This window comes from Apostichopus japonicus, chromosome 13 (assembly GCF_037975245.1).
Source record: "Apostichopus japonicus isolate 1M-3 chromosome 13, ASM3797524v1, whole genome shotgun sequence".
Classification (NCBI taxonomy): Eukaryota; Metazoa; Echinodermata; class Holothuroidea; order Aspidochirotida; family Stichopodidae; genus Apostichopus; species Apostichopus japonicus.
This window is the reverse complement of record NC_092573.1, coordinates 11,215,250-11,238,099: the sequence shown is the minus strand read 5'-3', so window position 1 is coordinate 11,238,099 and position 22,850 is coordinate 11,215,250. Positions and strand designations below refer to the sequence as shown.

Genomic DNA, 22,850 nt, shown 5'->3' with positions numbered 1-22,850 from the left:
AACATGCTATGAAGAGGGGGCCTGTTTTGTTCTAACAAAATGTACAAATCATTTATCTGTAGACTGAGGAAAATAGTATTCTCTCATTCAAGTCGAACAGTGTCAAAAATTCTGATTGAAGAGACGATGGACGGTGAAGCCAACTTTCCGAACGTGTCACATGTATGTCATCTTGGACAAGTGAACAATGTTATAATGATAGGAATTAAGTGAAGCTCTTGGTGAATATCAGCCGTGATGACACCACATTTCCAAACTATTGCCTTATCTCTGCTTGTTAAGTTAAATATCTTTTTTCTCTCGATATAGTAACACATGTTTGACCCTACGTGAAGTGTTTATAGGCCTATTCCACACGATGAATATGACACTGTCATATGGACAAGAGCAATCGAGCAGTTCTCAAACTTACATAACTGACGAAATTCTATCAAGATGTATAGATGTACATGAGAATTAAGACTCCTTATAAATTGTCTAAGTCACTCGGTCCTCTGTTTTTCTCGTCATATTTAGTTACAATCCATAATTTAGAAGTAAATATGTGCTTACTAAACGCTTATAGAATCTTTTCAAAATGTATTTCTTTCCAAATTTCCTTCAAGCTGAATTAAGACTACCAAATCGACGGCGATATGTATAAATTATCATACCGCTCACTTCTTTGATATACAGAGCCAAGTTGATAATCTATTGGTGAGTTTTCTTGCCAAGTGTGTTGAAATGAAGGAAGAAATTGCAAATGTATGAAACGAATAGAAACATGTTTGAATTATTCAAATATTTCTTATTTTGCATTCTGCTACATACTGTTTAATATGTCATCACCAACAATATAAAATGCTTCCACACGACTTGAACAGTTGGCTTCACTTATGAAGGCGCTAATGCTTAGTATATTCATCAAGCCATCCATATTAAGTGGCTGCATTCAAAGATCTAATTATACTAAGAGTAACTGACCAGAAATATGTAGTATTCTGTCGCACACTGTCATTCTCTTTCAAGTCACTCCAGAGGAATTGTTCCTTTCAAAATAAAGATTATAAAGTATATGAAAGTAGACAAAAGGAGTATATATTTCAGTTTTATTTTTCTTCAGGTAAAAGTAAGCAAACAGAGCTGTCCATAGTTTGTTTACTAGTGTTTTGCAATTAAGACAATTAATTTCTTTAATTAGGTAATTTATTAGGCAAATTAGGTAATATTTAGTCATTTTTTTGCATCAATATTGTTTAGTAAATAAAATCAACAAGAATATACCACATACGTTAATACAAAAACAAGGACAATAAAATACAATGTAAATATTATTATATTATCGAATAATATGTCTTCAAAAACAAAGGAAACAAAAGAAAATACATTTTTCATGACGCCATTTTAACCTACCATTTGCCAACTAGCCACAATGTGAGAACTTCTGACGTCATCACCAATTTTGGGCAATCCTAGTCAGATGCTTGTGACATATTCAATTCAACTGAATAGTGCTCGCCCTCTAACTAAAGTTTTTAATTAAAGAAAACAAAGGGTTTTTCAGCAGCTCCAAACCTCCCTAAGATATCAAGGTAGTACTAAAAGCTCATTGAAATTTGATAAATCTACAGCTCTTAATAGATGATTACGTCCATTAAAACTTAACTTTTATCTCTGAAAATTCTACTGTAATAAAGAATAAAAACTTCATGATTCCATTCTTTCTGTTTCTCTGCAGAGTTATGTGACTTTGCTGAGAAATTCCCATGTAAAGGAAGGCATTACCTTTCATATGAAGAGAAAGGTGAGATCTCGATTAAATGCATGGACCAAAGGCAACTGCTAAGAAGTATACAGTATCTCTACTTTATCCAAATTTACGATGGTTGCATTGAAAAAGAGCAAACTGTAATTTTATTCTTCATTCAAGATGCTACAACCATGAAGAGCACCGACCCCTCACCAAACAAAGCACTTTCCTCACGGATATAGCCACTAATGATTCAGCAATTTAAATACTTTGTTTGTGATTGGTGGAAATCCAGTATCTATGGTGAAGACCAAGAATTTTAACCAATGAGAATACTCATTCTTTACATTTTCAACATACTTATACCAAGTATAGTAGCTTTCAAATTAAACCATCAGAGGTTGATAACTATGTTTTTCCTTTGTATCTCACAAAGGAGTAACAATAATTAACCACAGTTGATCACCCATAGTTGGTTACTTACCATATTGAATGAGACACTCAAGTTTTACTTTGTTATTTTACGAACCTATGAGATACAATCAACCACTGTTGAGAATCCAGTTTTATAGGATTTCAAGATTTATTACAGGATTACTTTTTTTACAGGATCACTTTGACAGGACCACAGGATCACAATATAGAAGTATTAGCTCAGTGGTTAACGCCGGTGCCTTTCAATCATAAGGTCCCGAGTTCGAGTCAATCCAAGATTAATGTATGTCGTCCAGTTACAGAGTTGTTGACAATTGACAATTCATAATCATGGACGATTAAATATGAATCTAAGAGACTGACTTCGGTCAGCTTGCGGCTTTGATAAGCCAATGATGGCTTCTTCGCGAGTTCCTGCTTGCAGGAGGATCTACAATACGTACATACAAGATCAACTTGATAAAGAAATGAGACAAGATTTATTTCTTTAAAGGAATGTCATGATATCATGATCATAACAAACTGCAGCAGTATCTGCGGACAAAGTAATAAATACAGACAAATTACAGCTGCCTCTCTCAGGGGGTTTAAATTGGGTCATATACCAATCAATGATAATGAACATTTAACTAATTGATCACCCAGTCTTATGCAAAGTTAAAATAGGAAACATCTGCAAAATGAATTCTTCATCAATATCATATGGGTACAGATAATGCAAGCAAGATAAAACAGTTTTTTTTTTAAAGTGACACATTTTTACACGTCCCCTGGAGAACACAGCTATATTCACAAATTACCTCGCAGGTCCTCATTAATACACTTGAGTGAGGAGAGCATTTGACACAATGTGTTTATGCCCAATGGCAAAATGAAATGATTGGATCGATACTTTCAAGGTCTATATCAATACCACTTGGAAGCAATGCACCCCCCCCCCCACCTCCCCCTTCCAAACAAACCAAAATGACTTAAAGAAAAAAATAAATCCAAGCATTGTAATGATACCAAATAAACGTTACAGACATTTGTGCATGTTTCTTTTAGTTTTCATGTTCCTTTAACTTATTTTAATTACTATAACACATGGAAAGAAAATGTGAAGGGTTGCTGAAGGTGGGTACTATATGTAACCCTAAGCGTGTAACAATAGAATGCATCTTTCAAGATACTGTCCTTTCATGGTGTTTTCTGATAACTCATAACGTACAAACAGCACAGAGAATATCATAACCATCTACATAAGGAGGACAGGGTAGACCACCTCCTCCAGCACTGCACTTAGCATCAACAATATAGAGTAATGGTTCATTGTTGTTGTGGTTTGTACGGGGAATCCCCTCGGCGTTTTGATCGATGCATACAAACTGAGATTTGTTGGTAGTATAATAAGATGACATCATGTAGCCTTGGTATTCTAAAGTCCACGCTGTAACAAAGCAAATTTCGGATAAATACATACTTATAAATATATACCACCGGGATTCGAACCCAGGCCCCCCGCTTTATATGCGCACACCTTAACCACTAGGCTATGGACGCTGATTGTATGTCCAGAGGTTCGAAGCGGTAAGGAAGGTCGTAATTCCACTGTAGGCGTTTGTCACCTGTATCGAACAATACTATTTCTGATTTGGTGACATATTTGCCTTACTCTAGAGATCAAACATGATGCTGACCGTACGGGAAGTTTTCATGTGCGGAGATTGTTCATAAATTTCGTGGAGCATTTACAAACATCAGCAAAAGCATAATTTAAACTCTAAAATAACAATTTATTAGAGGGAACGGTTCGAGCTTACGAAGTACGAAGCTAAGCTATCTTCATAGGTATTTTACAGATGTTTTATTTTTATCTGTTTGAGACACTATACAATAGGCCAAGATGCTTATTTATGATTCTGCGACATGTTTTACTTTGTTCAACACTTACTTTTTGGTTGAAAAATTTTAAATTTCATATTGCACAGAAACATAATTTTTCAATGTGCAATTACGTAGCACCATGTATATATCTGCCCAAGTGCCTAAACATTGTTCCCAGAATGTATCGATGTTGTATATCTGTGCAATGGAGACTGGAACATCAATTGCAAAGGTAATATTAACATCATCCTTACCTTGGCTTCCTAAGCAGGTGTTGGTTCCAGGGATTGTTACAACAGAATGCTTGCCTGGAGACAGACACACGGCACAAGGAGCTTCACTTTGATAGATATTCGGAGATGTTGGAAGGGTTTCCTCATATTCAACACCATATATATAAGCACCTCCAGTACCATGGCTTGGAGGGTCAGCGAAAGTTGGTTCCAGGGGTAAACAAAGAAAGTCCACTCCAGATCCTTTTTGGCTATTGCTATTACCACCACCCATTACACCTATAAAAATATAAAAAATCATTAGAAAAGCATGGTTTCAGAGAGCCTTGAAAATGTATTGAAGAAGTTTGCAATAGGTTGTAGTTGTAGAGAGAAGAGAGTAAATTTACTATATCTAGCATTATGTACAGTCCTCACCAGTCTTCATACACAAGAACTAAAGAATCAATGCTGAAGAACCGCCATCCGTTCTTTTAAGATGTACAATTAATTGCATCAATCAGTATTGAAAATTTGTGGATTCATTTAAGTAAGCAAATCAAATTAGGATTTGAGTGCAAGAAGCGTAAAATCTATACAATCACTTTGGGTGAAGCTAGAAAAATATGGATTTTTTTCAACTATCAGAACGATTTAATTTTAACACAACCTAAGCATGACTGAGTAGAGTTGGAATCTGTCTTGAGACACATAGGCCTATAAAAAGAAAATATGTGTTATACATGAACAATCAAAATGATTGGTCTAATCAGCCAAAGCCATAAAAGAAATGGTCCATCCAATCAAAATCATACAGATTGTCCAAATCAGTCATAGTCGTACAGATTGGTCCAATTATGCAAAATCATACAGACTGTTCAAATCAGTCAAAATCATACAGAATGGTTCAATCAGTCAAAATCATACAAAATTTCCATTCAGACACAACTGTACAGATTGGTCCAATCAGTCACAATCATACAGATTGGTCCAATCAGTTACAATCACAGAGATTGGTCCAATCCGTCACAATCATACAAAATGGTCCATGCAATCACAATCATACAGATTGGTCCAATCAGTTACAATCATACAGATTGGTCCAATCAGTCACAATCATACAGATTGGTCCAATCAGTTACAGTCATACAGATTGGTCCAATCAGTCAAAATCATTCACAATTGTCCATTCAGATACAACCATACTAAGTGGTCCAATCAGTCACAATCATACAGATTGGTCCAATCAGTCACAACCATACAAATGGGTCCAATCAGTCACAATCATACAGATTGGTCCAATCAGTCACAATCATACAGATTGGTGCAATCAGTCAAAATCATTCACAATTGTCCATTCAGATACAACCATACTAAGTGGTCCAATCAGTCACAATCATACAGATTGGTCCAATCAGTCACAACCATACAACTTGGTCCAATCAGTCACAATCATACAGATTGGTCCAATCAGTCACAATCATACAGATTGGTGCAATCAGTCAAAATCATTCACAATTGTCCATTCAGATACAACCATACTAAGTGGTCCAATCAGTCACAATCATACAGATTGGTCCAATCAGTCACAATCATACAGATTGGTCCAATCAGTTACAATCATACAGATTGGTCCAATCAGTCACAATCATACAGATTGGTCCAATCAGTTACAGTCATACAGATTGGTCCAATCAGTCAAAATCATTCACAATTGTCCATTCAGATACAACCATACTAAGTGGTCCAATCAGTCACAATCATACAGATTGGTCCAATCAGTCACAACCATACAAATTGGTCCAATCAGTCACAATCATACAGATTGGTCCAATCAGTCACAATCATACAGATTGGTGCAATCAGTCAAAATCATTCACAATTGTCCATTCAGATACAACCATACTAAGTGGTCCAATCAGTCACAATCATACAGATTGGTCCATTCAGTCACAACCATACAGATTGGTGCAATCAGTCACAATCATACAGATTGTGTCAATCACTCACGATCACACAACTAATTTAATAACAATTTCACCGCTTACCTCCGCTACTTTCACATTTGACCAAATAATCACATAAACTCTGTTGGATAAACATTTCGCAGATAGAGCTTGCTTCTTGGATTACTGGTTTACAACATTTCTTTTATATAAACCAATCAGTCGATATTGTCATGTCGTCCTTCAAAAGTACAGGTTTTATTATTACATTACATTTTGTCACATATCATTGCCTAGATATCCAGGCTCACCTTCATATACCAGTTGAGATGTGCTGGGACAAGATGTTTTTCCCCAACGAGTGTAAATAACTCCAGTCTCAGAGGATGTATTCGATTCGGCAGGAGGGACAGGTATTTCTGGAGGACTCTGAAGATCATGATCTACAAATAATAACAAATCAATCAATATTATTATCAAATGGTATGGTGGTGTTCATGTTACTCGAGTTTTAGTAAAACAAACAATTAATGAATAACATTATCGAAAGATATGTTTGAATTCTACGGGGCAAGAGTCATTCGTCGTTCTGCATACATTTCCATTGGCGAACCCTTGAGCTATGATCCAATTGATTATATAGCATATGCCAATGTTTATGTAAAGCCAAATGATCAATAATTTATCTACACGATCATTTTAATCATCTTTAAGGGATTTCCATTTAATTATACCAATTGTACAGAGCATACTACCATATTAGCTGTGCTGTTCTAGCGTGCCGTTCTCAAGTTGCATTTTCCGGCTAAAGCCTGCATCTGTTTTTCTGTGAGAGTCATTTGCTTAAAAGATTGATCCATATACCGGTGGTCCTATAAAGCGGATGGGGTTGCTATGTCAATATTTCACACACATATAGAGACAGACAGACACGCAGAATTGAGATCGGGCAGATTTACTATGTAATTACTTGATATTATTTTAATGCAACGGTTTTCAAATGGGAAGATGTGAGGATGGCAGGAGGTAATACGAATGTTGCTTTAGGTTCAAGCAGACGTAAAGCACATCACGCTGAACAGATACTTCCAATTAAAAAAAAAAAATCCCGCATGTATCCTGTGAAACTGATAGGCTTGCTTTGAGAAAAACATTTTGGAGGGAGTGTATATTACTTTATTAATCCGCCTGAAATCTATGAAAAGTAATGATATTTATTTAATATATATTTTACTAATGCTTCGTGATAGGGAGTAAAGTGAAAAGCGTTGTACTATCAAATACGTATGTGTTGTAGTGAACAAATTGAAAAAGTATAAGGGAAGGAAAGGCCAGAGAGTGTTTTTATTTTCAGGGGAGAACCGTACCATGTATTTTCTTCATTGGAAGATGAAAGATTACTATCAAGGCAGTATGGGGTGTTAATTCTCATATAACGCAGACTGCTGTGTTGCCAAAGAAACATTGGAACATTAGAAACATACCACATCAAAATTAGCTGGTTCGCATTCCATGATAATATTTCATATTCAAACAGACTATTTCACCTATACCATTTTGGATGTGAAAATTTACTTCGTTGCAGTAGTTATAACTACTGCAACGAAGTAAATTTTCACATCCAAAATGGTACAGTTAGCTAGTATACAAAGAATGAATGGTTATGAGTGCAATAGTGCAAATATTTCATGAGTTGAAAGATGGGATGTTACATTCAACTCGGCTGCGCCTCGTTGAATGGAACAGATTACATCTTTCAACGAATGAAATATTTGCACTATTGCACGAATGGAAACCATTCATGATTTGTTTTATACAACATATTATATAAAGATGGGTAAAATGCACTCATGCAACAGATTTTTTTGAACAGACAGGTTTCTCTGCTCTCTTACCATTGAAAAAAAGTGCTACCAAAAAAGTATAACCCATGGTTCTATTTCATAGAGTGGAATAGAGCGGATTTTGCATGCAATCAACGAGCAATTGACCAATCAAATGACCAGAATACAATCAGGTGTTGTATAATTATTAATCTTAACAGTTCCCCGATTCCTATATGCAAAGTAGACTAGGCTAGGTGCATCTGCAAAGATTACATTGTAGGTCGTTCAACTTAAACTTTTAATGAATGGAAACCTTTGTGCCTTTCTCAAGGATTTAAACATCTCTTAAAGCAATAATATAATTAACAAACTATATGACCAATGAAAAACAATTGTATCCAATAAAAGTATGTATTTAAAACTATAAGCAATGGCAAGAAAAGTGTCCTTTTGAAGATGAAAGAATGTTATCTTTAACCAATATATCAACGCTCCCCGATGCTCCATATTGAGTGGCATTTCATTACAATTTTAAAGAAATATGTTGAGCGAGTAGCCAATAGGCAAATTTCATTTTCAGAAGGAAGCAACACCCAAACAAATTATGCGATGTGATCTGAAACAAGCAAATATTAGGACGCAAGACTACGGTACTTAAAATGGCGATATCTGAAGTAATAATGGCCTATACCTGTAATGGGACCGAGTATGATCTGGTCACGGCCATCACGACCAGGCATCCCTTGAGGACCAGGAGTTCCCCTGGGTCCTGGATCCCCAGGAGGACACATCACACATTGACCCAGAAAATAAGAAGCTTGCATGTTTGAGCTCATGAGGAAAGGCGACCCTGGAAGGAAAGCAAGATGCCATTTCAGGCAAAACATATAACATCAATTCTACAATAAAAACCAGTACAATCTATGGCATGTACGGTGGTTCTAAATAGACATGTGAGTTGTTGACTTAGCGTCTTTAGCATAACGCAACACCTCGACGATTTTGTTTTATTTTTTTATTGTTGAGTTGGCGAGTTACGATGACGTGGCATCTTGACGAAAATAATCAAATTGTTGAGTTTTTACGTTGCTCGTTACTTGACAACACGTAAGAAACAACGATCTATATGATATATCATCCAATAGTGAAAATGGGCATCAAAACTGCCATGTTTGTCATTTTTGTCAAGTTACGTATGATGCAGCAAGTCGACAATTTGATGATTTTCGCCAAGATGTAATATTATCGTACGTTGTTTTACTTGCTAATCTGCTGCAGTTGTCACTCATTCGCCCTCTGCTTTATTCCAAATTCAGTACAAAAGATGGCGGTTAAAATACATTGCCCAAAACCCCTCATGATAAAACCACATGTAGAAAACATTCTACGCATGCCCCTTGTTACTAAGGGTTCACCTGCCTACATGATATCACCTATTCAACAGATAAATTAACATCAGGTCTGAATGACAGCTTGACTACATATCGTAAGCCTACGTACAGCAACCATTCCCAGTGCCGCAAATGATGTGAGTTTTCCAAGAAACAGCCATGTCCATATTTTGAAGCAAACACAAATTAAATTTACACAAATAACTGACCAGTGTATGTTTCTCTAAACGTTAGTTAGCCTGATTTTACAAAGAGGAAGGAGAGGAGAGGAGAGGAGAGGAGAAAATTGTTAAACAGACAGAAGTTAAAGTTACATCAATCAGGGAGCTGTTCCATAACAACTCCCTGCATCAATAACTGACCTCTAAATGTTAGATAGCCTGACATTTATCAAAACGGGGAGGAGGTATGGGGGTAGAGGAGATATGGGGAGGTATGAGAGGGGTGAATTACTTAAGAAGATTTATTATCACTTAAAGGTCAAGCGACACGTAGACTTGACTTTACATAATATTAAACTTAACAATTCTTACATTAACAAAAACCCAACACCGCGATTTTTTTCGGTCTCCAAAGGGGTAGAAATCGGTAAAAAGTTCTATTACGTAATAGATTCAGTGACGTCACGGGGGAGCGCAGAAGAGTGCAAACTGTATATGTTCTGCGCAGTGCATTGGGTATGTAGAAATCTCAAACTTCTCGAAAATATGACCTTTTTCAGCAGTCTGTTATAAGAAAGTTAAGATTTGGATTAAGATGAAAAATCACAAATTTATACATAAGACATCGAACAAAACATCCATTGACTTCTTTTTTCATAAATTCCTTGCATTTTCTTCCTATCAAGCAACATAAACTCCGCAAAAATCGGCTAGATTGACTCGTTCAGGGAAAGCTGAAAACAAATGACGTCATTTGTTTACCAAGCCGAAAGTGCATGATATCGTCGCATACGATATTGCTACCACATACAGTTTCTATACACGCACTGTAGTACGCATATATACACAGCACAGCATAGCTTATACATATCGCGGAATGGCTGCCGGTGGTATTGACACACAGTATTTAGATAGCAACGGCGAAGAAGTAAGGGAAATGGAGGACATGATGGACGATCGTGGGGAAGTTTTTCCCTACATGTTCGAACCGGAGACCAGCGAAGAGGAAGCGGGATCGGACAGCGATGTCGAAATTGATCGTCTTGACGGAATACAACGGTAACGTTACGCCTAGCGTACTATACTGTATATAGGATAGTTGTGTCACTAGTTAAGCCCAGGCCTACTGTAGAACCGATAAATGTTTCCTAACTTTGCTCATACTCTTAGCTAGCCAATTTGTTGATGGGGCAGCAAAATTAACATGAAAGTGCGGTCGAGTTAAGTTAAGGAAGTTACTATTTTCCTTAAAAGTTGTGGCAGCACATGCCCCGGAACATGTCACACAGACATATTTCATTTGGTTAGTAGATTGAAGGAGCCAATTGGAAGAGTGCACAACAAATTCAGAGGTGGCCTATTATTCATTTCCTAGCAGTTGTAGTGGCAAATTAGTGAAGTTACCACAAATCAGGGAAAGGGTGGGGGGATGGAGAAGGTGGCACCTCACACCACCATTTTGTCATTTCCCCTTAGCTAATTTCTTAACCAGATTTTCTCAATCTAGGGAATGGATTCAGAAGTGGGATAGAGTTGGAAACGAGGCAACATCGGCCTGTTTTAGTTTCCTTTGCAGCATTCTCCCAACAGAGGCAAGACTTCTAAGAAGAGGCTACCCACTCCTTGCTAGTGATGTTATTTGTAAGGAGCTTCAACGGTAGATTGCCCTTCAGAGGGTGCCCCTTTTCTATTTTGACATGTCAGTACAGTATGCCCCAATAATTGAGGTCGGTATGAAGTCATTGAATTGGCTCTTTTTTATTATTTGAACTGGTTTGTATTGTTTACAGGTGTCATTGTGGCCAATGTGCTGTGATGCCTACAGCAAGGGAGTGTAGATGCTGCAGCGAAATAGATAAGTAAGGACTGTGATGGATGAAGAAGGTGCTGCATGCATCACCTTACACCCAGGTTTTGAAGCTATGTGCCTGAACCCATTGTTTCTTCAGACAGCCTACTACATGTACCGTCAACAGTATGGTGGACGTGCACAGGAAAACAGGATCCAGAATACATTATTTTTGTTGTATACCTTTATTCATTGCTCTGACCTGCTGTTGAAAGATGTAACAATACAGAGGGTGTATTCATAGTTTTGTTTTGTTGTGAAAGGAATAACATTAAGATATAGATTTGATCAAGAAAATTTGTGCACCATGTTCAAAACCTGCTGATGATTAGGTCATTTTGTCCAAAAACTGGTGTAATGCCCTTGAGGTTAACCCTTATCATGCTGACTGACATAGTAGTCATTAACACTGAGCCATGGAACCAAATGCCACACAAAAAATGTCCACCATGCTTGTGCACGATCCATTTACAAATTTTAGTCCCCGAGATACAATGATCAGTTTGTATAAATGGCATAGCTAGGCTTACTTTAGGGGAGGCAGATTTAGGGGCCAAGCAAATTCTGGAAATCATATAGAAATTTATTTTAAAATTGACGTCCCCAGATGGCTACCAAGCTTTTGTGTGTCTTCATCATTTATTGCTGGTTTTCATGATTATTTTACAGGAAATACAGACACAGAGCATACAGACAACTTGCACGGATGAGCTAGCAGTTTATAGGGAAGGATATTGTGTTGTTCTCCCATCCTATGCAGTAAGGAGGATTAGAGAAGCTTTACCATCTGAACAGTATGAAGGATTTAAATTATCAAGACTGAGAATGTGGACTGTTTATGCCAAGTCATAGTATCATTTCTGCAAAGTTTTATAGAAACAGGGTTCAGTCCTGTCTGTTTTGTGGCTGAATGGTGAACATTTTGGAATTCCAGCTTACATTTTTCTGATTCATGGTATTAACTACAATCTTGGATGAAATTTTACATTTTCAAGTTTGAGAAGTACATAACAGTAATAAATAATAAAAACTCAAGTTAATTTTTTGTATGTATTCTCTCTTGTAAGCAAAGCTGTCACTTCTAGTAGCCTGCCAACAAAATCTGGATGATTGAAACCTCAAATATACTAGGTTAAAATAGAAGAATAGTTTGAATAAAGTACCCTAAACCACTATGTCAATGGGATCTGGAGAGCTTAGGCTTTCATTTTAATAAAAGTGTAATGAAAATCAATCTGAAATTGTTCATTAATCCATGGAATATCAAGGTTACTTGATCATAAATGGGATAAAAAAAATCACATTTTATCCCATGCGGGGAACAAACAGCAAATTTCTGTCAATTCTTTTTGAGAAAAACAAAAACTTGGCAACATGTTTGAAACACCAAAGTTGCATACAAATAGTAAGTCAGCATGAAATTTATATTTATGAAGTCTAAGCTCTCTAGAGAGGAATACTTGTCATTGGAACTTTTTTTTTAAATATAATGTTATCATTTAGTTAGAATGGAAACCAGATGTAAGTAAAACTTTAATGTAAAACTTTAGCAACTTCCCTAAAGGCTGGTAGCGACCTGTTAATTAACACTGCTCTGCAGCTGTGCCAAAACATCATGTGAACAGACGATTCACAGAGTCGATTGCTCCCCACTACAATGAAACAAATTTAGAAATTGGGAGGCCATCAACTACCGTATTTCAGCAAAGCTTTTGAAATCTGCTTCGGTGTTGTTTTATGGCATCCTTATTGTTCGGATGAACATAGGAGCTTGCAAGTGGTGGGGGCTCTTTTCTGACAGGAACAGGACACTCCTCTCCCAGAGATCCACTTCTGCAGAAGTTGTTTCAAGCAGTCAAGAAGTTCCCATACATAATCTGTAGAATAGTAAAGATATGAAGAATAATATAATAATAGTTCATAAAAACATACCATTTAGATAGAGGCATTCCAATCACTCCATTTCGGTCAATAGGCATGGCACAGTTGTCAGTCGAGTCTTTGGATGCCCAACTAAGGCGACAGCTGAGTACACCTCAATTGGTGTGGATACATGGGTCAGGTTTACCTGACAACTTGTGCCTGAACAATTCCAATATATTTTTTACTGATTACAACAAAACCCTACACCTGTTTGTGCACCTAATATTATGGATTATGTAATCTTCAGCAGGATGTGTGGTCATTGTCTCAGTAGCTTAACCACTGTTTATGTAGTAAAGTAAACATGTGGACAGAGTAACATCCTATCCCATCCCCTTGTAATCCATAGTAAAAGAGTGTATAAGATGCAACTTTCACCATTTGTATTCAGTAGCAGATATCCAGCCAAGTGAAGATATAATATACTCTGTTAAATCCAACTACTTGTTTGTGCCTTTATTTCTTGTTCACATACAGCTGTGACAACTCTACCAGATACAGTATGTATATGCTAATTGAAGTAAAGACTGATGGCCTCACCACACATTCCAGACTACCCCACAGTGTTGGTGTCAAAATTAATAATGATCCTCTTTCCAGAAAGTTATGGCACCAATTGATTTTCCGGACTTATCTACTATCAATCTTGAAAATTACCTTGAAGCGTCATCTTTGTCATGTTCAGATGAGTTAACTGATGGAGTGTAGTCCGGACTACCTGGCGGTTTTTCGGTGTATCCCGATGTGGATTCCACAGCAGCAGACGGACCATCATCGCCACTGTGAGATGGTCCTGGTTGCTTTGATGGTGTTCTTGTCTCTGTTGGTCCAGTCAGCAACTTCAATGGTGGTAGGGGGACCAATGAACACTGGACTTCTACATAACTGTGTTACATTCACTGAAAATTAGAATAAACACTTATTATACCACACACATACAGTAGGCTGCTCTTGGACAGGGGTCAGCTGCCTAGATGGTTCACTTATCTTTTCTGAAGGAGAGCATATCCTCCTGCTTTGTGTGGCTGCAAAAATATGGGCCACTCACACCATGAGCATTGCAAATGACTTCAGCTTGGTTTCATATAGTATAACTACAATGTAATCTCCCTTCTCTCAGTAACTATAGATGTAGCCTTTATATTTTCCTGTGAAGCCATCAGGTATAGCCTCCTCAACCACTCTCGTCAGGCAGGCGGATATGATGGATAAAATACAATGTATATTATCCCCTAGTCAGCCTGCCCAATGTGCAGTTTTAATTACTATTTTGCTTTCAACGAGTACTGTTTCTAAAAATTTGGCCCCTGTACTCACTTCTGCTATAGAATACTCTATAGATGTATGAAAGTTTTCCATTCTTCCTTGTATTACCCTAGCTTACACTTCTGTACCACATTTTCTCCCCCACCCCCCCCCCCCCTCCCCATTCATCACTCTATTAAAACCTATTTATGGGGACCTTTCGGCCGTAATACTGCTGCCTCCTTTTTGTCTGGTAGCTTGCCCCCATATACATGCCTCGATGTTTTACTGGTGGAGATTCCTTTTATCCCGTTCAAAACTGACTACTTAAATCTTTAATGCCTGTCACCACCCTCCCCTCCCCCATTTCCCAACTGTTTTTCGGTAATATCAAGCACATGTCTATAAGATCATGCTACCTTTAGATGGAGATGTACATTCTGCAGAATCCTGCCTTTATTTTCACTGCAGTTGGTTGGGGAACAGCTTCTAGATTAATCTAAGTATTGAAAATTGGGAAAGAAAATAACAAGGAAGTTAGGAAAGTTCATTTAAGAAAGCAGTTTGATATGTTTGAAAGTACCTGTCACAAGCGTTTTCTCTTGTAACAAAAATTGCAGCCCTTCCAACAAAAATGGCAAAATATAAGGATGTCATTTACTGTGAAACATATGAGCTATGACTCTGAGTATATAGATAGGTGGGAGCACATTATAATATTGGGCAAAATGACATGTAAACATCTTATGCTTGTTATTCTGGATTTTTCATGATGTACCACAGATAAAAGTTAATATAGCCCTAGCCTACGCCTAACTTTATCGTCGCCGTTCCTAATTTAGGGCCCAACTAACTGAACGAAATTATAAGAATTAGCCTACTGTAAGTTAGTAATAATAATACCAAGTTAGTCCTTGTTGTAGTAGGCCTAGGCCAGAAAATACACTTACTCTTTTCCGATCCAGCTTCGCAACTACTTAGTACTGGTCTACTTGTTTCCGTATATCTCCTCGAGATTTGAAGATACTTTCTCCAAATAGAGAAGGAACGGCATTGTCTTGTAGACGGCGAGCTGTTGGTGTTCCAAGTCCAAGTTGCGCGGATAGGCGATAGGAATCGAAACTTTTACTGGTGAAGGGCGCACTGCACACATAAGATTCGCTCGAAGGTCCAAGCCAATCTGTACTTAAGCAGCTAGGCTGGCTGAGTGCACTGGTACTAAGCTATCGCTGTGTACAGTGTTTGACGAACACGAAACTTTCTTGTACTGTTGTGCACCCATTCTCATCTGATATTTTGTTTACTGTTCGTGACGTATTGTTTACGGCTTTGATCTCGGTTAGCATATTAGGCATATCTAGCTTTGGTAACATTGGCGGTTCCCCCGTGACGTCATTATCTTACGGCATTAGCTTGGTTATTAACTTAATTAAAACAGCAAAGAAACAATTGTGGAACTCCAAATTTGGAATATAGGGTTTTGATATGTAGCTTTTCAATTTGTGTAAGTTTGAAGGAAATCCGTTACGTGTCACTTGACCTGAAGTTACCACTAAGATCAAGGAAATTACCTACACAGGCTCTTTCAATATGTTATCCATATGTTCATAGATTTTGTATTTTTTCTGTCATTTCCATCTTGGTATTACACAGAAATAAAGGCTACATAAAATATCAAGTATGTGTACAAATTCACGGATAGAGGCAAGTATACATGCCTTAAAGAAGTGAATGTGTATTTTATACTATTTACTATCTAACCTATCTTGTTTGTCACATAATCTACTGCTAGAATGTCTTTAATATTATTAGGATGAAACGTTAAAAGGAGACAAAACCCCAACCATTACTATTAGTCTATTTCATGATAGAGATAACTGTTATGAACTACTTCCCCAAACAGCAAGACAACCTCATTTCATTTGGGGGATATTTTACAGGTTCAATTTTTATTTCTTCACACACATAGCTGAAGACTTGATCAAGTCTAAATATCACATGATCGAGCCACACGTGCTTCAATTTTTAAAGGTGTTATAAATGTATCACAATTTTTATTTTCTGCCTTTGACATGGGTTTTATAAATGTTGACTTGAAATATTGAGACTTTTAATATGACCTTATGATGGCATTGGTTTCAATGTCAAAATTATGATTATGATTATGAATATGATTATGATTATGATTATTATTATTATTATTATTATTATTATTATTATGATCTACCTTGATAATATGAAAAGAAATAGAACAGAAATTCAAATGCTTTCGATCCTTTTGGCAATATGACATCACAGGTTTACAAAATGGCAGCCCCAGGATCCCCTTTTGAACTTTATTATATCTCCCAAAGGGAACAAAGTGTTTCTTAGTTCTTTGGGGAGTTGTTCTTCACAAAATATTTTTGTGTCCCCATTTAAAGATAAAGAATTACTTAATAATCTTTTTTTTTTTTCAAATGGATCACAGTAGGTCATCTGTTCTTCTGCAGTTTTAGTATTCATTTTATCGAGAAGTTATCTTATAAAGTTTTGAGGTTAGTGAATTATCTTGCTCTCATAGAATACTGAAACTACTATGCTGAAACTACCACCAACAACAACTGAGGTAGATCTAAGTCTAATATCTCTTTGGTTTGTCACAATCACAGAGATAATAACATAACGTCTAGGAATCCTACCTGCATTGGCTTGTGAAGGTATTTGACCGCCTTCTGTTCCGAGACTTCTCCTTACTCTCGTATTATCATCTTCCTACAACCAGAAACCAAAAATTAAAAGCTAGATGTGAATTTTTTTTTTTTTTTCAAACAGGAATCAGCCTTATATTTTAATATTTTAAAACAGTATTACATTTCCTATGGCAGTATAATATTTACATGCAGAGAATACGAGCAGAGTTGATTCTATACTCAATGTGTTCTAAAAACCACAAATCATTTGCTGTTCGTGAGGTTTATATGTATATACCTGTATCGCAAATATAATATGTGAAAGGCTAGAATTGAATATTAAAAACACAATTAAAAGTTACCAAAAAAATCACAATTATTTAAAGTTAACATTGGAATATACATTAGTAAAATGGAATTATCGAAACTTCAGGAAAGATTTTAGAGCAGCCACTTTATACTTGGTTATCTCATTTTTTAAAACATTTTTTTCTAACCCTTCCAGGGATTACACTAAGTAAGATTGCATTGGATGAAACTTAAGACCTCTTCATAGAATTTTACACCAAATATATATTAGTAAATGAACAACAGAAAACTGACTGGTAAAAATTACAAGGAAACTTGGGCGGAGTGTATAGCCTAGTGGTTAACGCCGGCGTCTCCCAGTCATGAGATCCCCGGTTCGATTCCCCGCCGACAGCAATGTGTGTCGTCTGGCAAGGGTGTTGTTCAATAACAACTTCCCGACATGGACGTTAAATGGGTGTGTGCCGAGAGATTGGCTTCGGTCAGCTTGCGAGTCTATAAGCCTCCATGGCTTCTTTCGCGAGTCCCTGCTTGCGGGAAGATCACATATACATACATACATACATACAACTTGGAAAGTGCCAAGAAAGTTTGGACATTAGTTCGGACATTATAAACAAACTTTTCCCGAAATATATTTTATTAGATTTACACTTCCTTAATCTGTTGCCCAGATTATTTTTCTTGCTATAATCATTTCTCGAAAAGAAACCAGAAGCATTCACAAACTTAACAAAACCAACATCCAAACAAATTTGGCCTCAAATATCTTCTTTTCAATCTTAGCAAGGCAAAGCAAAGAAAAAAAAATGAAAATTGAAAACTGATAACTTACTTTTTCAACAAATTCAGCGTCTCCTTTGTGATGAGAATTTGAAGCTCGACAACCGAGAAACAAAATAAAAAGGTACAAAGTTGGCTTCCCCAACATGTTTCTTTCATATATTCACTCAAGAACTATCCAAAAGTAAAATATATCGACTTGTTGAGTTGACTGAACAATTGGAACTGTTTGTGAGGTACAGAACTTCACCACCAGTGGAGCAGGTGGTCTCCGTGAAACTAAACCACCCATTAGGAAACTGTGACCCTGCTATATTTCTACTTGTGATTGGTTAAAGCTGATAGTAACCACCCACATGGTGACTACATTTTGACCAATGAGAACACTCAATATTTAAATACTTAATACATCAACTTGAAGAAAGTCTTGCATGGAATTATTTAGTATCCCATGTAGAAGTTCACGGAGTAAAAGGTGAGAATATTAAATCAAATGACAAACGAAATACACAAATATAAATTTTTCGGATCTTATCTGATGTGATTTCATAAAGAACACAATAAAAAGGACCAGGAGGTACTTATAAATGTTTTGACAGTACCAACATAAACAGAGATAAAATGAATACAAACTATGATGTAAGAGCATGCCCAATTCCGTTAACAGTGATAAAAATGAAGCAAAATTCACATCCGAGGGGAAATTGACCTTGTCAAGAATCTTGTAACAGATAAACCACTTCCAAACAAATGAATAGTTTAAACAAATGATAAAACTGGTATCAGGTGCGTATCCAGGGGGGGGGGGGGGCGTTGGGGGCGCGCGCCCCCCGGGTAAGGAAAAGAGGAGAGAAAAAAAGAGAAGAAAAAGGGAAATGGAGGGGGAAAAAAGAAAAGGAGGAGAGGAAGGAAGGGAAAAGAAAAAGAGAGAAAAATGAGAAAAGGAGGGAGTAGAAGATAGCCAAGACCTCGGGAAGAGAAAGAGGAACAGTCATAGTTAAAGCGCTGATCCCTATTATATACACAGGGTAGCCAGTGACAGATCAAGGATTACGGAGCGAGTGTGCGCCTCACCCTACCCCTTACACCGACTCTCACTCCCTCTCACTAATGTATCTATATAAATACTATATATGGTCTATCATAACGCGCGTGTGTGTATGGACGCCTTAAACAATTGTACGATTGTGCTATATGGAACCAACTGTGGCTGGTCTTGAACTCAACCGAGTCGTCGGGGAACATGACGCATTTCGGGAAGGGGGCGACCGCCCCCCCCCCCCCCCGAGCAAATTTTCTTTATGACATCGCTAGTAATTTCAAAATAGACAATGCTTAGATGCAACTTACAAGGCCTGAGAAGTGTCATTTCCAGCGATCTGGGAGGCATTTTCGGCCAAAATTTTTATTGTACGCTTCGCGCCAACTCATGGTGGCGCTTCGCTTAGATAGTTTGCCTACCGGCTTCGCCCCTCCCTTGGCAATTACTCGCTACACGCCTGTTCGAGTTTGTAAAGCAAAGAGCAGATATAACATCGTATCAGTGAGCATTGAAATGCATGTTCCACGATGAACAGCCTCAAAAACTGTATATGTGTGTAGTCAAAGGCGTAGGAGCCCAATTGGATTTGGGGGCTGTAACGAAAAAAAAGGCCAAAATTTTTCGCGCGCTAAGCGCGCGTTCGATACACCGATGCCAATATCATACAAGCAAGCATCGGTCATTACATTGAATGGCATCGTGTACCGCACGGTCCGTGAAAGTTACACAGTATACCGCCGGATGCTAATGTAAACAACCAAATGTCTTATGTAGATGGAGAAAAAGCATACAGATCCATTTATGTCAAAACTCTCTTTTACAGTAGTAATGTCGGCCAAGCTTACAACTTTATTTTAATTACCAAGGAGATCATTTTTAAGCTATTCATTGCTATTTATTTTTCTTTCAGTAGGTGCCCGAAAAAATGGGAAAAACTTTTGCGGGAAGGGGGGGGGGGGGCTGCAGCCCCGCCTCCTACGGGACCTACGCCTATGTGTGTAGTGTTCCTGATATCGGAAATATCTGCTATTTTTCATTTCCTTCAACCAAGTTTTATAATAGCCATTATAAGAGGTTGCAATATTTCTACACCAATAAATTAACTGTGTCGGAATTTTCCAAAATTTCCTCACCAACATTCTTCATCATACTTTCCTCTATTCGTGCAATTTTGACCTGTCTATTAGGGGTTCAAGGAGGTTTTTCTATATTGGTTGTTCAAAGATAGAATTTTGTGCAACATTATGGGTATGTTTTGAAGTGATTTTTATTCACGAGAAATGTGAATTTTCAAATTCTCAACAAATAATGGGCTTAAAACCTTCAAAAGTGGGGCTTTCGGATATTGTGGGCCGTGACATAGAATCACCTACAAAAGCAATGATCCATATATGCAATGAGGTCGAACATGATGTGTGACTGATGACAATCTTCAAAAAGGTTATGGATGGGGGAAAAAAACTTTTGGGAAATACTTGGTTCTCAGGCAAAAGTGTACATCTGGTTGGTCATTTTCAAGCCCGAGAAGTGCCATTTCCGGTGATCTGGGGGGTATCAAAACCATAAATTTTCTTGTACGCTCCGCGCCAACCGATGGTGGCGCTCCGCTTAGATAGTAATTCGCGCCCCCCGGGTTAGAAAATCCTGGATACGCGCCTGATATATACAAACAAATTTAAACAAAGAACTTACACAAACTTCTCTTGAGATCCCAAAGTCACTTTCCCGGCTTGTATCGGGAAACGTTTGTTGTTTGGGAGCCATATAAAGTTACTTGGTATTCATGTTACTTTACGACTGTCAGTAAAACAATGATATCTAAATTCTAGATTAGCGTATAGACAGAATTTCAAAGCGCTATTTTCTCTAAATGACATATTCTTGTATAATAACTATTTTCGTCGTTCATTGCTTTAAGAATTCTCCATGCAAGATTATTTCAAGCATTTCGTTTCATATGTATTTGATGATATTCAACATCATTTGTCCTTGACTTAAAAACGTAATGTTAACACGCTGCTATTTTGTCCCATTTGTTGAAATACATTAAACCTTTCACACATTGCTTTTGATTTGATTTCAAATTTATTATATCCATAAAAAAGTACTTACATGCTAGCAATAAAATATGAATAATTGTACATCAATAAAAGGAACGAGGAGAAATTCAATACTTACAAAAGAATATAACGGCTAAATAACAAAACAAAAAAAGATTAGTCTAAGAAAGATTTAGGGAACTTAAAGTAAATTCATACCCCCCCCCCCACCCCACAAAAAATATCAATAATCGGTATGAATATTCTTTTAGCAATTTCTTCCAAAGCTTGTCACCTCACGTAATCAATATTTCATTGCAAATATGTCGATTCTTATTGATGGTGAGTTCTTTGAACGTTTGAATCGGAAAGTACGGATTAAAGCATGTGAGGTGTATTCGATTATTAAATTACTTCACTTAAACTTGTCTTAGAATTAGGTTAAATGACATGTAATCATTTGCAGTTGGGTCAAGGAAAGGTTGTCATCGATCGAGGAATTTTCGTCAAAGCTGAACAAGATTATTAACAAACTATAAGGTTCACATTCGGTTATAAATTAATTGTCTTAGCTACTTTAGGGATTTCAAAACATAAAGTTTATGATATAAGTATGTAATAAAAATAATGTGATAAAAAAATCACTGCGTCGACTATGAAACAAATTAATTCATCATGGTTTTTCCAAAAAAGGGTCTTTTTAAAAGTATTCTTAAAATATTCAAAAACGTTAAATATTATTTTAATGATAAAGTGAAACGATCTTTGGCAATTATGCAAGAGAATCTTTCAAAAATGTATTCAATATAATTCAATGAAATCTCTCTACACACTAAGGAATGAAAAAGACTTTTATCCATACTCGTTCGTTTGGAGGTACCGTATACAATTTGAGTCAAAAACGGTTTCACCAAAATTTCGTTATCCAGTCATTGGTTAACATTTATGTTTTCTCATTAATTCTTATTCCATTCTATGCCACTTTCTCCTCAACACTCTAACAAGGTTTTTCTTCTTTTTTATTTCATCGAAGAACTTAAGAAGACTGTTTCTGAAGCGAGACTGTTTTACCAGAGAAATGCGAAAATTTAACATGAATAACATGTGTTTCTTTTCTACCAATCTTGTGTTAGGTAGTTAAATGGAACTTTTGATCTCGTGAATGTCGATAGGCTCATCGTTCGCAATCAAATAAGCTCCTACGCAACAGAAAGGTTAATTAATTCCCAAGATTACCGTTGATTTCAGTAATTCAATTATTTTCTATGTAACTTAGAGCGCGGGTAATCAAATTAGTATGCTGCATACTATATATATATATATATAGTTAAGTCTACCACAATGTCTGGTTACCTTGGTATTTGCCGTAACTATAGTTATACAGCTTAATAATTGGATTACCCACCCTCTAAGTTAATGACA

General features: G+C 36.9%; 1 protein-coding gene across 1 annotated transcript; it reads right to left on the bottom strand.

Moving 5' to 3' along the window:
- Positions 1–1,076: 1,076 nt before the first annotated feature.
- On the bottom strand, positions 1,077–18,605 carry LOC139979124 (uncharacterized). The gene is made up of 6 exons (XM_071989819.1): positions 18,400–18,605; positions 17,265–17,337; positions 8,706–8,864; positions 6,500–6,631; positions 4,285–4,542; positions 1,077–3,593 (listed from the first exon to the last, which is right to left on the bottom strand). Exons 1-6 carry the CDS (start codon positions 18,493–18,495, stop codon positions 3,364–3,366), a joined length of 948 nt encoding a protein of 315 aa, XP_071845920.1. The 5' UTR covers positions 18,496–18,605; the 3' UTR covers positions 1,077–3,363.
- Between the last annotated feature and the right edge of the window lie 4,245 nt (positions 18,606–22,850).